The following is a 14,648-nucleotide window of genomic DNA, read 5'->3' on the forward strand; positions in this document are numbered from 1 at the left end:
GAGATTACAATTACGAATAACTTCAGTTGGAACGGTCGCATAGATAACGTTGAGGGCAAAGGAAAGCAAAGACTGCGATTTATTGGTAGAACACTTAGAAAATGCAACAGATCGACCCCCCCCCCTCCCCCCCCCCCCCCTATTCTGGAGTTTTGTTGTGCGGTGTGGGATCCGCATCAGATGGGACTGACGGAGGACATCGAAAAAATTCAAAGAAGGGCCACTCGTTTTGTGTTATGGCGAAATAGGGGGGAGAGTGTAACGTACATGATGCGTGAATTAGCGCGGCAGTCAATAAAACAACGTCGTTTTCCGTAGCGTCAGAATCTTCTCGTGAAATTTCAATCATAAACGTTCTCCTCCATAAGCGAAAATACTCTGTTAGCTCCTATCTACACAGCGTGAAATGATCATTATGATAAAATAAGAGACACTAGAGATCGCACAGAAAGATTTTGGTGCTCGTTTTACCGCACGCTGTTAGACGGTGCAACCGTAGAGAAATAGCTTGAAAGTAGTTCAAAATGGTTCAAATGGCTCTGAGCACTATGCGACTTAACTTCTAAGGTCATCAGTCGCCTAGAACTTAGAACTAATTAAACCTAACTAACCTAAGGACATCACCCATACCCATGCTCGAGGCAGGATTCGAACCTGTGACCGTAGCGGTCGCTCGGCTCCAGACTGTAGCGCCTAGAACCGCATAGCCACTCCGGCCGGCCGAAAGTAGTTCGATGAAGCCTCTACCACGCACTTAATTGTGAATTGCAGAGTAATCATGTGCATGTAGATGCAGAGCGTTAAATAAAAGCGCCCACTATTGTGACTGGTAGGGATTATTATTCACCACCTTAGAAAGGAACAGTCACGGAATTCAATTGTATCCATTATGGATAAAATAATTTAGAGCTTCTTTTGTTTTAATTGTTGTTATCAGCCCATTTGCTGGTGTCAAGAAAGAAAATTAACACAGATATGTAATACACTACTGGCCATTAAAGTTGCTACACCACGAAGATGACCTGCTACAGACGCGAAATTTCACCGACAGGAAGAAGATGCTGTGATATGCAAATGATTAGCTTTTCAGAGCATTCATACAAGGCTGGCGCCGGTGACGAAACCTACAACGTGCTCACATGAGGAAAGTTTACAACCAATTTCCCATACACAAACAGCAGTTGACTGGCGTTGCCTGGTGAAATGTTGTTGTGATACCTCGTGTCAGGAGGAGAAATGCGTACCATCACGTTTCCGACTTTGATAAAGATCGGATTGTAGCCTATCGCGATTGCGGTTTATCGTATCGCGATATTGTTACTCGCGTTGGTCGAGATCCAATGACTGTTAGCAGAATATGGAATCGGTGGGTGCAGGAGGGTAATACGGTACGCCGTGCTGGGTCCCAACGGCCTCGTATCACTAGCAGTCGAGATGACAGGGATCTTATCCGCATGGCTGTAACGGATCGTGCAGCAACGTCTCGATCCCTGAGTCCAGAGATGCGGACGTTTGCAAGACAACAACCATCTGCACGGATAGTTCGACGACGTTTACAGCAGTAGGGACTTTCAGCTCGGAGATAATGGCTGCGGTTACCCTTGAAGCTGCATCACAGACAGGAGCACCTGCGATGGTGTACTCGACGACGAACCTGGGTGCACGAATGGCAAAACGTCATTTTTTCGGATGAACCCAGGTTCTGTTTACAGCATCGTGACGGTCGCATCCGTGTTTGGTGACATCGCGTGTATTCGTCATCGCCATACTGACGTATCACCCGGCGTGATGATGTGGGGTGCCATTGGTTACACGTCTCGGTCACCTCTTGTTCGCATTGACGGCACTTTGCACAGTGGACGTTACATTTCAGATGTGTTACGACCCGTGGTTCTGTCCTTCATTCGATCCCTGCGAAACCCTACATTCCAGCAGGATAATGCACGACCGCATGTTCCAGGTCCTGTACGGTCCTTTCTGGATACAGAAAATGTTCGACTGCTGCCCTGGCCAGCACATTCTCCAGTCCTCCCACCAACTGAAAACAACTGGCTCGTCACAATACGTCAGTCTACTCTTAATGAACTGTGGTATCGTGTTGAAGCTGCATGGGCAGCTGTACCCGTACACGCCATTCAAGCTCTGTTTGGCTCAATGTCCAGGCGTATCAAGGCCGTTATTACGGCCAGAGGTGGTTGTTCTGGGTACTGATTTCCTAGGATCTATGCACCCAAACTGCGTGAAAATGTAATCACATGTCAGTTCTAGTCTGTTCAATGAATACCCGTTTATCATCTGCATTTCTTCTTGGTGCAGCAATTTTAATGGCCAGTAGTGTACTATTTTGCAGTGAAGTCAAAAGGAGCGCGAGCCTTACCCACTCGACATGACATTTGTCTGTCCTCCCGTAAGCGTACAAGGGAGAAACGATGTGTGCAGGTTGTGATCAGACCCTGCCGGCTGGCGAGATGCCGTCGAGGCGCAGAGAAGCCTCCCGCAAGCGACGGCGAGAGAGCAGCCCCAGCGGCGACCGCCGCAGGGTCAAGAAGCGCCGCGCCTCCACCGTCGCCTATACAGGTGAGGTCGCCACGTAGCCTACAGCGGAACAGTACGCGCCGCTCTAAAAAGCGTCAACACCGAGTGAGTGGCTTGTTTGTAGTCTTTCATGTATTTGATTCTATGTCGTATCCACCAGTTCACCAACTACATTTTGTTTATATGAAGGAGGATTGGAAAGTAACGCACAGTAATTTTTTCTTCCCTGGTATTGCAGCTGCAGTGTTGAAATTTCATGCCGATATATATTGAAGGGCCAAATAAACTGGCATAGGCACGCGTATTCAAATACAGAAACGTAAGCAGGCAGAATACGGCGTGGCGGTCGGCAACGCCAATATAAGACAAGTGTCTGGCGCAGTTGTTAGACCGGTTATTGCCGCTACTATGGCAGGCTGTCAAGATTTAAGTAAGTTCGAGCGTCGGCGCACGAGCGATAGGGCACAGCATCTCTGAAGTAGCGATGAAGTGGGGAATTTCCCGTACGACCACTTCACGAGTGTACTGTGAATATCAGGAATACGGTAGAACATTAAACCTCCGACACCGCTGCGGCCAGAAAAAGATCCTGCAAGAACGGAACCAACGATGGCTGAAGAGAATCGTTCAACATGACAGAAGTGCAACCCTTCCTCAAATTGCTGCATATTTCAATGCTGAGTCGTCAACAAGTGTCAGCGTGCGAAACATTCGGCGAAACATCATCGACATGGGTTTTCGGAACCGAAGGTCCACTCGTGTACCCTTGATGACAAAGCTATACATCTCGCCTGGGCCCGTCAACACCGACATTGGACTGTTGATGACTGGAAACTTTTTGCCTGGTCAGAAGAGTCCATTTCAAATTGTATCGAGCGGATGGACGTTGTACGGGTATGGAGGCAACGTCATGGATCCATGGACCCTGTATGTCGGCAAGGGACTGTTAAAGCTGGTGGAGGGTCTGCAGTGGTGTGGGGCGTGTTCAGCGGGAGCTATATGGGACCTCTGATACTTCTAGATATGACTCTGACAGGTGGCACGTGCATAAAAATCCTGTCTGATCACCTGCACCCATTCACGTATATTGTGCATTCCGACGGACCTGCGGAATTCCAGCAGGACAATGCGACACCCCACACGTCAATAACGGCTACAGAGTGGCTCCAGGAACACACTTCTCAGACTCCCCAGACATGAAACATTATTGAGCATATGTGGGTAGCCTTGCAACTTGCTGTTCAGACGAAATCTCTTCCCCCCTCGTACTCTTACAGATTTATGGACAGCTCTGCACGATTCATGGTGTCAGTTCCCTCCAGCACTACTTCATACATTAGTTGAGTCCATGCCACGTCCTGTTGCGGCACTTCTTCGTGCTTGCGGGCTCCCTACATGATATTAGGCAGATGAACGAAATTCTTTGGCTGTTCAGTGTTGTGCTACAGAAGGTGTCTTATTTTCATGTGCAAGTCTAGAGAGGGAACCCTGAACTATTAAACAAACATTGCGCGCATTGCTACAGTCGTCAACTTCTGAAGATCAGCGAAGTGTAGTTCGACATTTGTGGGCCAAAGATCATAAATCGAATGAAATGCACAGGGACGTGCGTGGCTTTTATGAGAAAGACTATTTGGACCCTAGCAATGCTTCAAGGTGTCGTGCATTCTTCCAAGAGGGCCGTGTGAACCTTAGTGATTCGCCAAGCTCCGGGCGACTGGTAACAGCTGCAACCCCACAGAAAGTCAGAGCCACTGTGGCAGCAATTTTGAACGACCGGCGTGTGCAACTGCGAACCTTATCGCAGCAGTTCAACATTTCATGTGCTGCTGTGTACTATACTGTTCATGACACGTTGAAATTTCGTAAAATTAGTGCTTTCCGGGTGCCTGACAGACAACCTCAAGGGTCAGCGAATTATGACAGGCTTGGATTCCTTAACGCCTTACGCCGCACAAGTGCATCACTTTCTGAAAGGAATCGTCACTGGTGATGAGTCGTGGGCATACCACTACACGCCGAAAACCAAGCAGGCCTCTATAGAATGAAAAATTATGCTTCCTCAAAACGTAAAAACTTTAAAGTGACTCAGTCTGCTAGGAAAGTGCGACAGTGTTGTGGGATATGCGTGGTATGTTACCGGTGGCCTTTTCTGAACACGGGACCACTGTGAATGTTGCAGGCAACGCTAAATCTTTGGTTAAGTTGCGTCGTGCTCTTCGTGCCAACGCCATAACATTAACACTGATGGTGTCAAGCTTCTTCATGACATTGCTTGCCCCAATGTTGCTGTGTGGGAGGTGCTCCAGCAGCCACCGTACAGTGCGGACCTTGCACCGTCGGACTTTCATCAGTTTGATCTCGTGAAGAAATCCATGGCTGACCGATGCTTTTTGACAGGTGTGGATGTGAAGTAAGGTGTCCACAGAGGGCTATACTCCAACCACACGGACTTCTATGAACAGGGCATACTGAACCTGGTACCACGGTGGGAGAAATGTGTCGAGAACATTAGTGACAATGTAAAAAACTAGATATAAGTTCATATGTGATTTTTTCTTTTGTTGCCTATTAAGCTTTTGGCAATAAAATTACTTTCCGATCTTCCCTTGCAGTTTTAGGCTGCACTCCCAGTTTCAAAGCTCATAATATTTCAAAGCCAGTATTACTAGGGCTGTTCCGTTCGAGAAGATTTCAAGAAAGAATTAAACCATTTACAAAGTTTACTTACTATTTCATCAATTTCTTTTAGCCACTGGGCTTCTCCATTAGTTATTATTCATAAGCCTAATTAGGAGTACGTGGTAATTCTGGAGCAACAATAAATGCACAAGCAGAAGCTGTTCATCTATCCTATTCCCAGGAATAAAGAAATAATCGCACCCCTCTCAGGCGGTTGTCATTTTCCTAAAATCACTTGCATATTTGCAAATTTCCCTTAGTGAAGAATCAAGAACAAAAATGGTGATCAACATGCCAATTGGACTGTACTAATATAACCGCCTACCTTTGGGATTGTCAGTGTTCCAGTAATATTTGGAACAATAATACAGAAGATTCCTCAGTGCATAAATTAACCAGACAATAATATCATAAGAAGATCATCTCATGCATATTATCACATGGCTAACATACAGACATTATTCAGTATACTATAGCAGAACCGTCTTTAATGTAATCCAGAAAAACGTGTACCTTTTTCAGCCAACGTGTACCTTTTTCTGCATCCACTGCCTCCAGCAGTATTACAAGAGCAGCATCTGTACCACACTGTCACCGAAGTTTGGGTCCATATATTTAGGCATACACCCACTTGATGCCGAGCACAGTCACAAATAATGAAGGACACCAGATGTTCTCCGGTGTGGCTCATGGTGCACACCTGACGCAGTTGAGGCTGTGACTTCTGAAGGACTTCACATCGTCATCACTGATGCCCTAGCAAGATCATAGGGGTGCATAAAACAATACAGACCACCTCCACCACGCCCGCAGCAGAGATACGAGCTTTACCCATGAGTCAACACACCATGACTATGGAACGTTCCACATCCCTGGCCAAGCCAGATGACTCAGCGACACAGGTCTAGACACAAATGAAAATGGAGCTGGCCCCTCCCTGCTAGCGTCTTCTGGAACCTTCATTAACTCCGATAGCTTCAGTGCAGAGTCGAATCAACAGGCAGCAGAACCATGCTTGGAGCCACTAGCATCAATGGGCATGCCACAGTATTCTCTGACAGGGACTTGCACAGTTCCTCTCCCTCATCACAGGTCTAGTTCCATTCAGGATATTACAGTCCCTATGGGCTGGTTAAATGGAGGAGGGAGCTTGTATTGTTGCTGAACAATGATGAGAAGACGGCACAAATCAATCCAACATTTAGAGTCTCAACACAGAGAGCAGCACTGGTGTTTTAACTCCAACAGCTGCCACCAGCATTACCAGTGACAAGTACAGTGGACAAAACCTGTGGTGGAATCTAATTATCAAGTCTAAGACTTTATGCCAGGAACCTGCAGAACAGAATATGTGACCTAGTCCTGATACGAGGATTAGGAATGCCTTTCATCCATTTAGCATGACTGCCCTTACCAAAAAAGTTTATTGTTATTCTGATTGGTATCACTGTCATGCTCACTTTCTTCACTTTCTGCATCGTCTTTTTTCTATATAGTATGGAGACCGAGTCTACAGCTTCTTCACATGATTCTTCACTAACCATATTATTTAGCAGTGTATAGTTACACAGATCTTCTCTCTCATCCATTTTAGCTCTATAATAAACAAGGTGATTAAGCGTACTGAATGTGGGCTAAAATCCTATTTATGTTACAAACAGTACGTACCTGCTTGCTACCGGCGGTTCTGGCAGACCCAGATACGTCAAATTCACTCCTAGACAGTGGACTTCAAACGACATTCAACAATCAAATTTCATAACTAACAGTGAAAGATAAGCTACACGAAATACGGCACGAGTATAGTGTTCGAAACCTAACAAAAACTAATCACCAACTTATCTCTAGGTCTGGGAGACCTGGCAGTACAATGGAAGTTTGATGTCTCCCGTCCTTCCCCATATGCAATGTAAACACGCCACTATTTACACATTCTACTTCATAGTCACTTCTCTCTCGTTTTATGAAGAACCATTCTTTTGAATATTTTTCTTGGCATAAACACTTCCTCTTTGGTATTTTGAGTTCACTGGAAACAATCAAACACTTTAATAACAAATTAACCGGTATACGACTCAGACAGAGAAACGCAGAACCACATTGCTGCAAAACTTAAACTGAACTGTGATAAGGGTCAGTAATGGGAGCTCAGAAGCGTTACCGCGCAATAATACTCCTTCAGGAACTGAGTCAACTATGACAATAAAAACTTTCGTTATTTAGCTTAACAGCGGGAGTTGAAATATAAATCCACCCGAGAATTAGGAGAAAAAGTAGTCAGTATGGAATAATTTCCATGAAATCCGAAATACGGGGCAAACTGCCGTCCCAAAAGTATTTTTCGGGACACTGAATTCTGCAGTCTGGAGCCGGGACTGTCACGAAAAACCCGGGCATCTGGCAACCCTAGTTTTATGTGTATACAGATTTAGACGTTGGTTAGCGCGTAACTAAGTGTTGTTACAGCCGGATGTCCAAATTACTTAGTAATTTGTGATAATTTGGCCAGACTGACACGTATTTCACAGACGACCAGCTACTGTATAAATACAACGAACTGTTCCAAGTGGAAACAGTTATTCGCACCTGCAATATGGGAAGCTACAGTAATTTAATTCCACTGGTTAAAGCTTTATTTTTGTATTTCAAATGAAACCAATGTCGCAGAGTATCATTCGTAACTGTTTTAAAATTCTATTCAAAGAATTTCGTCTGAGGAAATAGTTTTTTTTCTTTTTTATCCTAACGTGGTAGATAAGAGTTTCGTTTCAGAAAATTGCCGATGAGAAACTAGTATAAATATATTTCAAGTTAAACAAAGATAAAAAAAAACACTACACAACCATGTAAACGATTTTATGGTCATCGAGAAATATGATAAATAAACCTTTAAAAGAGTGGGTAAAGGATAGACCACTTCAAGGATGTATTTAAGGTAAACAGGAATCAAATACAATTTCTGTATGTTGTTACACTGTTAGGTAATTACTGGTATCAGTGACGAAACAGTCACTTCCGTTATACATAGGCTTCATCATTTTATACTAGAACTACAATACACTTTATTTATTAATATAACTTAAAAATCAATACTAATAATGTTTTTTCAGTATACTTAATAGTTTTAACCATATACACTCCTGGAAATTGAAATAAGAACACCGTGAATTCATTGTCCCAGGAAGGGGAAACTTTATTGACACATTCCTGGGGTCAGATACATCACACTGACAGAACCACAGGCACATAGACACAGGCAACAGAGCATGCACAATGTCGGCACTAGTACAATGTATATCCACCTTTCGCAGCAATGCAGGCTGCTATTCTCCCATGGAGACGATCGTAGACATGCTGGATGTAGTCCTGTGGAACGGCTTACCATGCCATTTCCACCTGGCGCCTCAGTTGGACCAGCGTTCGTGCTGGACGTGCAGACCGCGTGAGACGACGCTTCATCCAGTCCCAAACATGCTCAATGGGGGACAGATCCGGAGATCTTGCTGGCCAGGGTAGTTGACTTACACCTTCTAGAGCACGTTGGGTGGCACGGGATACATGCGGACGTGCATTGTCCTGTTGGAACAGCAAGTTCCCTTGCCGGTCTAGGAATGGTAGAACGATGGGTTCGATGACGGTTTAGATGTACCGTGCACTATTCAGTGTCCCCTCGACGATCACCAGTGGTGTACGGCCAGTGTAGGAGATCGCTCCCCACACCATAATGCCGGGTGTTGGCCCTGTGTGCCTCGGTCGTATGCAGTCCTGATTGTGGCGCTCACCTGCACGGCGCCAAACACGCATACGACCATCATTGGCACCAAGGCAGAAGCGACTCTCATCGCTGAAGACGACACGTCTCCATTCGTCCCTCCATTCACGCCTGTCTCGACACCACTGGAGGCGGGCTGCACGATGTTGGGGCGTGAGCGGAAGACGGCCTAACGGTGTGCGGGACCGTAGCCCAGCTTGATGGAGACGGTTGCGAATGGTCCTCGCCGATACCCCAGGAGCAACAGTGTCCCTAATTTGCTGGGAAGTGGCGGTGCGGTCCCCTACGGCACTGCGTAGGATCCTACGGTCTTGGCGTGCATCCGTGCGTCGCTGCGGTCCGGTCCCAGGTCGACGGGCACGTGCACCTTCCGCCGACCACTGGCGAGAACATCGATGTACTGTGGAGACCTCACGCCCCACGTGTTGAGCTATTCGGCGGTACGTCCACCCGGCCTCCCGCATGCCCACTATACGCCCTCGCTCAAAGTCCGTCAACTGCACATACGGTTCACGTCCACGCTGTCGCGGCATGCTACCAGTGTTAAAGACTGCGATGGAGCTCCGTATGCCACGGCAAACTGGCTGACACTGACGGCGGCGGTGCACAAATGCTGCGCAGCTAGCGCCATTCGACGGCCAACACCGCGGTTCCTGGTGTGTCCGCTGTGCCGTGCGTGTGATCATTGCTTGTACAGCCCCCTCGCAGTGTCCGGAGCAAGTATGGTAGGTCTGACACACCGGTGTCAATGTGTTCTTTTTTCCATTTCCAGGAGTGTAATTTGCGAGGAGCCTTTTAATATATAACTGAGTAGATGATAGTGCGGTTTCTGAATATGGAAAATGGCTGTCAAACAGAACCTAATGTAGCCAATCTCTTCACAATTTTTTACAATCTACTTTATTCTGTCATCCAACTTCAGGTATATCTTCTCCCTCTTCCCAGCTTCCTTCTTCAAGCAGTCCACCAAGTCGTTGACTCTAGGCGATGGTTTCAAGTAACATTTATTTCGCTGTGCTACCCTTCGACAGCATTCGTCGTTCGGTGCCCTTTTCCGTAGCAGTTCCACATTGCGATAGGGATATCATCATTCTGTACCCATGTATCCATAAAGCGGTTAAAAATTGAGAGAGTCTTTCGTTATTAGGGGCTTCCGCATGAATCTCAAGCATTCCTTACTTACGTCCGCTAGTTTTGCCTATGCTGCACACATGTCGACATGAAGTCTTAAATCTTCGTTCTGACGGTACTCGTCAGTTAGACCGGAATCTTGAACTTTTCTCCATAAACTCTTCTTCTTATGGAAATAACGTCCACTTATTTCACTTGAGGGGAAAACTTGGCATAGGGCCGACATCGCAGCTGTCATAAAATAAACATTCACTCTTTTTTAACGCTACTGAGGAATTGCTTGTTAATCAGACAAAACAGGTACACGTAAGTGCCATTCTTCTTGTGAGGGAGCAGGGCAAACACAGTAGGAATGATGTCTGTTTTGTCCCTCTGGCCTCCTAAGTCTGCATGTTTGGTGTAGATTTGTGCAAATTGATTGCTGCGGCTCTTTAAATGTTCCATTCATAAAAAATGGGAAGACGTTTTTAAGCTCTCTTTTCCTTTGCTTTCACTAATAATGATTATCCTCTCCTCTAATTTATCGTATTCTAGAAGAAAACTACTGCCATCATCCACCTTTAAGAGATCTTCATGAAGAACTATTTCAGAACAGTTGATGGGCTCTTGTTGGTTTCCCTTCACTTGACTCCGTAGATAACAGCAAAGCCTTCTCCATATTTACCGTAACAAAATCATAACTTTTATTATAAAGATTCCCCATTTTATCCACGTGTATTTCGGCTAACTGGGTAATTTCTTCTCTAGCCCTCTTCTTCGCCCTCTCCATTTGCTTCTTCGCCTCTAGCCCTACGTCGTTAAGTGATAAAGAGACATGATCCAACACATAGAACATTTCTCCATTCTTCGAACTCTTATTCCCCCTACTATGATCGGATTTTTCGCGCAAGCAGCCTCTCGTAACAACATGATATTTACATCAATAAACTTGTGGTACGTGTAACCTCTATAATGAGTAGAAGGCCTGGCTTGGTCGTTGTAACGACTTCCATGATGAGGGTCACACCTCAAACTTCGAAAGCAAAGCAAGCACAGAACTTGGTATCTTTCGACCAGCGATGTTCACACAGTGCTTCAGAGGCGTGGGATGGGTGTAATAATAAGTAACAAAATGCAGCGCGGTAGCAACTGAAAAAAGTATTCTTTCAACTATACAAAGCAGTGACTTGCAAGTCAGCTCCTGCGTGATTAATACGAGTATGAAAGTGTGAGCTGTTCAGGAGTATCAACGGTTAAAAAAAAAAGGGAAAACGCAGCACAGTAAGTGTTAGTCCATATGATAGACTACTATCTAATTTTTGTTTGCTTTAACTATCTGTGGAAGTTTGTGACGCTACGTAAAAAGTAAATAAAGATGGTTACTAACCAAGGTATTAATATATGTCAGTGGTAACCATCTCAGATTGTAACTGGGGACCGTCTTGAAACCTGATGACAAAGTTCCTTTCAGAACTGCAACATATTAATTATTACACGTGCAACCGTGCCACTCTTGACCATCGCACACATACGTATCCGTGTTAATCACGCAGGAGTGAGCCCACAAATCACTATTGTGTGTAACTTAAACAATTCTATTTGTAGTTGCTACCATGCTACATGTTGCTGCATAACATTACGTGTTGCAAAACTCAGGTATCCCAAGTCTCCATGTCCTCATATCTGCAAACATTGCTCGTCACAAGTAATACCGTAAAAGTGTTTGACGTTATTAGCTCCGTCTCTGTTTGTCGGATGTAAACACGGCGATGTTGCCGCTCTGGTAAGGATTTAAGTTCGCCTTGTAGAGTAACACTTGTTACTCAAGCCACAGAATACGACAAACCATGTTCACAACTTATTTAATGGAAAGAAAATCAGAATAATAAGAACAAGGAAGGGTGAAATTCCAGAATGATGCTCATAATAACAATAAACATTCATTGTAGACATCATGTTTATCTGATACATCTTAATAACGGACATGGAGATGTGAAGGCGCTGGGTGTGACCTTACTAACCCAACCTAACCTAACGTAACCTCTCCTCATCTCATCTCACCTAGCTTACCCCAACTGAATCCAAGCCAAGTGAACCCCGCCCGCGTCTCGTGGTCGTGCGGTAGCGTTCTCGCTTCCCACGCCCGGGTTCCCGGGTTCGATTCCCGGCGGGGTCAGGGATTTTCTCTGCCTCGTGATGGCTGGGTGTTGTGTGCTGTCCTTAGGTTAGTTAGGTTTAAGTAGTTCTAAGTTCTAGGGGACTGATGACCATAGATGTTAAGTCCCATAGTGCTCAGAGCCATTTGAACCATTTTTGAACCCTGCACAACCCAATCCAACCAAATCCAGCAATACCCAAACCAACCCTACACATCCTAACCCAATCCAGCGTAATGTAACTAGCCTAACGAAGCCAATTCCAGCCTAGCTTAGTTAGACTAACCTAAGTTAACATAACACAATGAGCCCTAACGCATATTAACCAAACCCAGACACAGACCTTGACCCTGACCTTCCCTTCATCCTACAGTTGATTCTAACCTATCCGAACATATTCTAACGCTTAACTAACCCTAACAGAGGCCGCAACCTAGCCAAAAAATTAACATTAACGTTAACTTTAGACAACCTAATCCAACCAAACCCAATCCAAGCCAATCTCACCCAGCCTAATTCAAACCCATCCTAAACTCACCTCACCTAACCTAACATAATCCCATGTCAGCTCATATCACCTCACCTCTTCAACACCTCCCCTCATCTCACTTCACTTAACCTAATCTAAACTAACCTAATCCAAATACAAATCCAAACTGTGATCTCAACCAAAACTTTAACCCAAGCCTTAACCAAAACCTTAACTCTAACCTTAACCTTCAACATTACTGAACCTAACCCCAGCATAGCATACACCTTATCTTTAACCCAACTGTACCTAATCCATCTACAGCTAATTTAACCTAACCTAACACAGCCCCACTTAATCCTACCCAAACCCTAACCTAACCCAGTCCACCCAAATCCAACCTAACTTAACCCTACCTCATTGCACCTAACTCAACTAACCTTGCCTAAGATTATTAACAGTATAAGCCGTTCTGGAAGTCGAATAAGATTCAATAAAGATAGATCGTTATAGCAGCAAGGCTTCATTTTACAGGAACAATTTTAATAACTCCAAGTTACGATGATACAATCATGCAGAATAGGTGTCCCATAAACATCGTTGTTTACAGTTCCACTCATTACCCTAAATTACATTCTCATCACTAATTTAAGTCTACTTAAAATACTCCTGCAGAAAACAGAGGGAGTTTTCCAGAGAAAAGTCTTGAACTTCGGTTTGAAAGACTATTGCTTGATTGCTGAAGCTAGTTGAAAATACATGATGCCAAGTACTTCACACGTTTTTAACAATAGTGAGGTGTTGCTGCAACACGAAGTTAGTTTCCGTATCTTGTGTACGCTGATAGGATGCAGCTGTTCAGTCACATGGCAAGCAGTGTAAGAAGTCCCAGCTGTTCCTTCAAAAGCCTACATGAGCTTCGTGGTTTAACACCACATATGGCATGAACTGCTTGGTTTTGAGCTGTAAACTCATTTTTTGCCTTACTTCTGCAGCAGGATTTTAGTTAGTTATGCTGCGACCTTGATGTTATTAGTTTGCGTTACACCCACTACAGCGTGAGGCAGCTAAGACAGGCCACCCAAATGTAGCAAGGAAAAAAAAAAGTATCGAACTGCTGTTTTTGCTACATTATAGTGGACAATAGGATGAATTTTCTGCCGCTCAGTTCCTGCATGTCGTTGAGTAAGGCTCTCCTGAACCCATGGATTTCATATTCACATAACAGTAGTGAGAATCTGGACAATGAGAGGAGCAATATCGTGGAACGAAAAAACCGCAGTCTCGATAGGCCCTGGTGTTGCTGCTGTAAAATTCCGGTAGAAGTTTCTCCGCCTGACATAAGGCATAACATGATCTTCTCGCAGACATTCAACATTCAAATGCGGTTTATGCATGCGAAACCCCTGCGTAATCGTTGCTCGTACTCAGAACGTAGAATCTGCTATCTACCTACAGGGTGACCCAAAAGCCCGTTATCATTTGAAAATACACTTGGAGCTTTACTGTCAGAACGGAAAATCCGCTACTGTAACTTTAAGATCGTTTCGCCATAAGAAGGGTATTCGAACGGGTATAGGTCCCATGACAAGTGTCGCTATGAAGTAAATGATTACGAAGGTCGAGGCCACGGGTTGTTCAGACGATCGCCCCCGTAGTGGGCTGCCACGGAGAGCACTAAAGCGCAACTTGCAATTCTATCTGTACAAAATCAAGCATGATAACGAACAGTTAGCCACCGTTTTTGTGACGCAGTGAGATTTGCGGTGTAGGTACTTAAAAAATAGGGGAAGGTGACGGTTGGTCATCTAGCGTGTTGTGCTCACACTTAGAGAATCCGTCAACAACGCACAACTGCAGAATTTTGGCTACCGAAAATCCTAGAACGGTCGTGGAAACATGTTACAGAATCGCATCATCCCTA

The 14,648-nt window shown here is 44.9% G+C and overlaps 1 protein-coding gene across 1 annotated transcript in view; it reads right to left on the reverse strand.

Annotated features, from left to right (window-relative positions):
- Window positions 1-2,446: 2,446 nt before the first annotated feature.
- LOC124790154 (THAP domain-containing protein 5-like) overlaps window positions 2,447-14,648 on the reverse strand; it is a 53,391-nt gene continuing 41,189 nt past the window's right edge. The window contains exon 3 of the mRNA XM_047257766.1: window positions 2,447-2,569. Coding sequence (XP_047113722.1) covers window positions 2,447-2,569 — 123 coding nt within the window. The remainder of the gene's footprint in view (window positions 2,570-14,648) is intronic.

This window comes from Schistocerca piceifrons, chromosome 1, assembly GCF_021461385.2.
Source record: "Schistocerca piceifrons isolate TAMUIC-IGC-003096 chromosome 1, iqSchPice1.1, whole genome shotgun sequence".
Classification (NCBI taxonomy): domain Eukaryota; kingdom Metazoa; phylum Arthropoda; class Insecta; order Orthoptera; family Acrididae; genus Schistocerca; species Schistocerca piceifrons.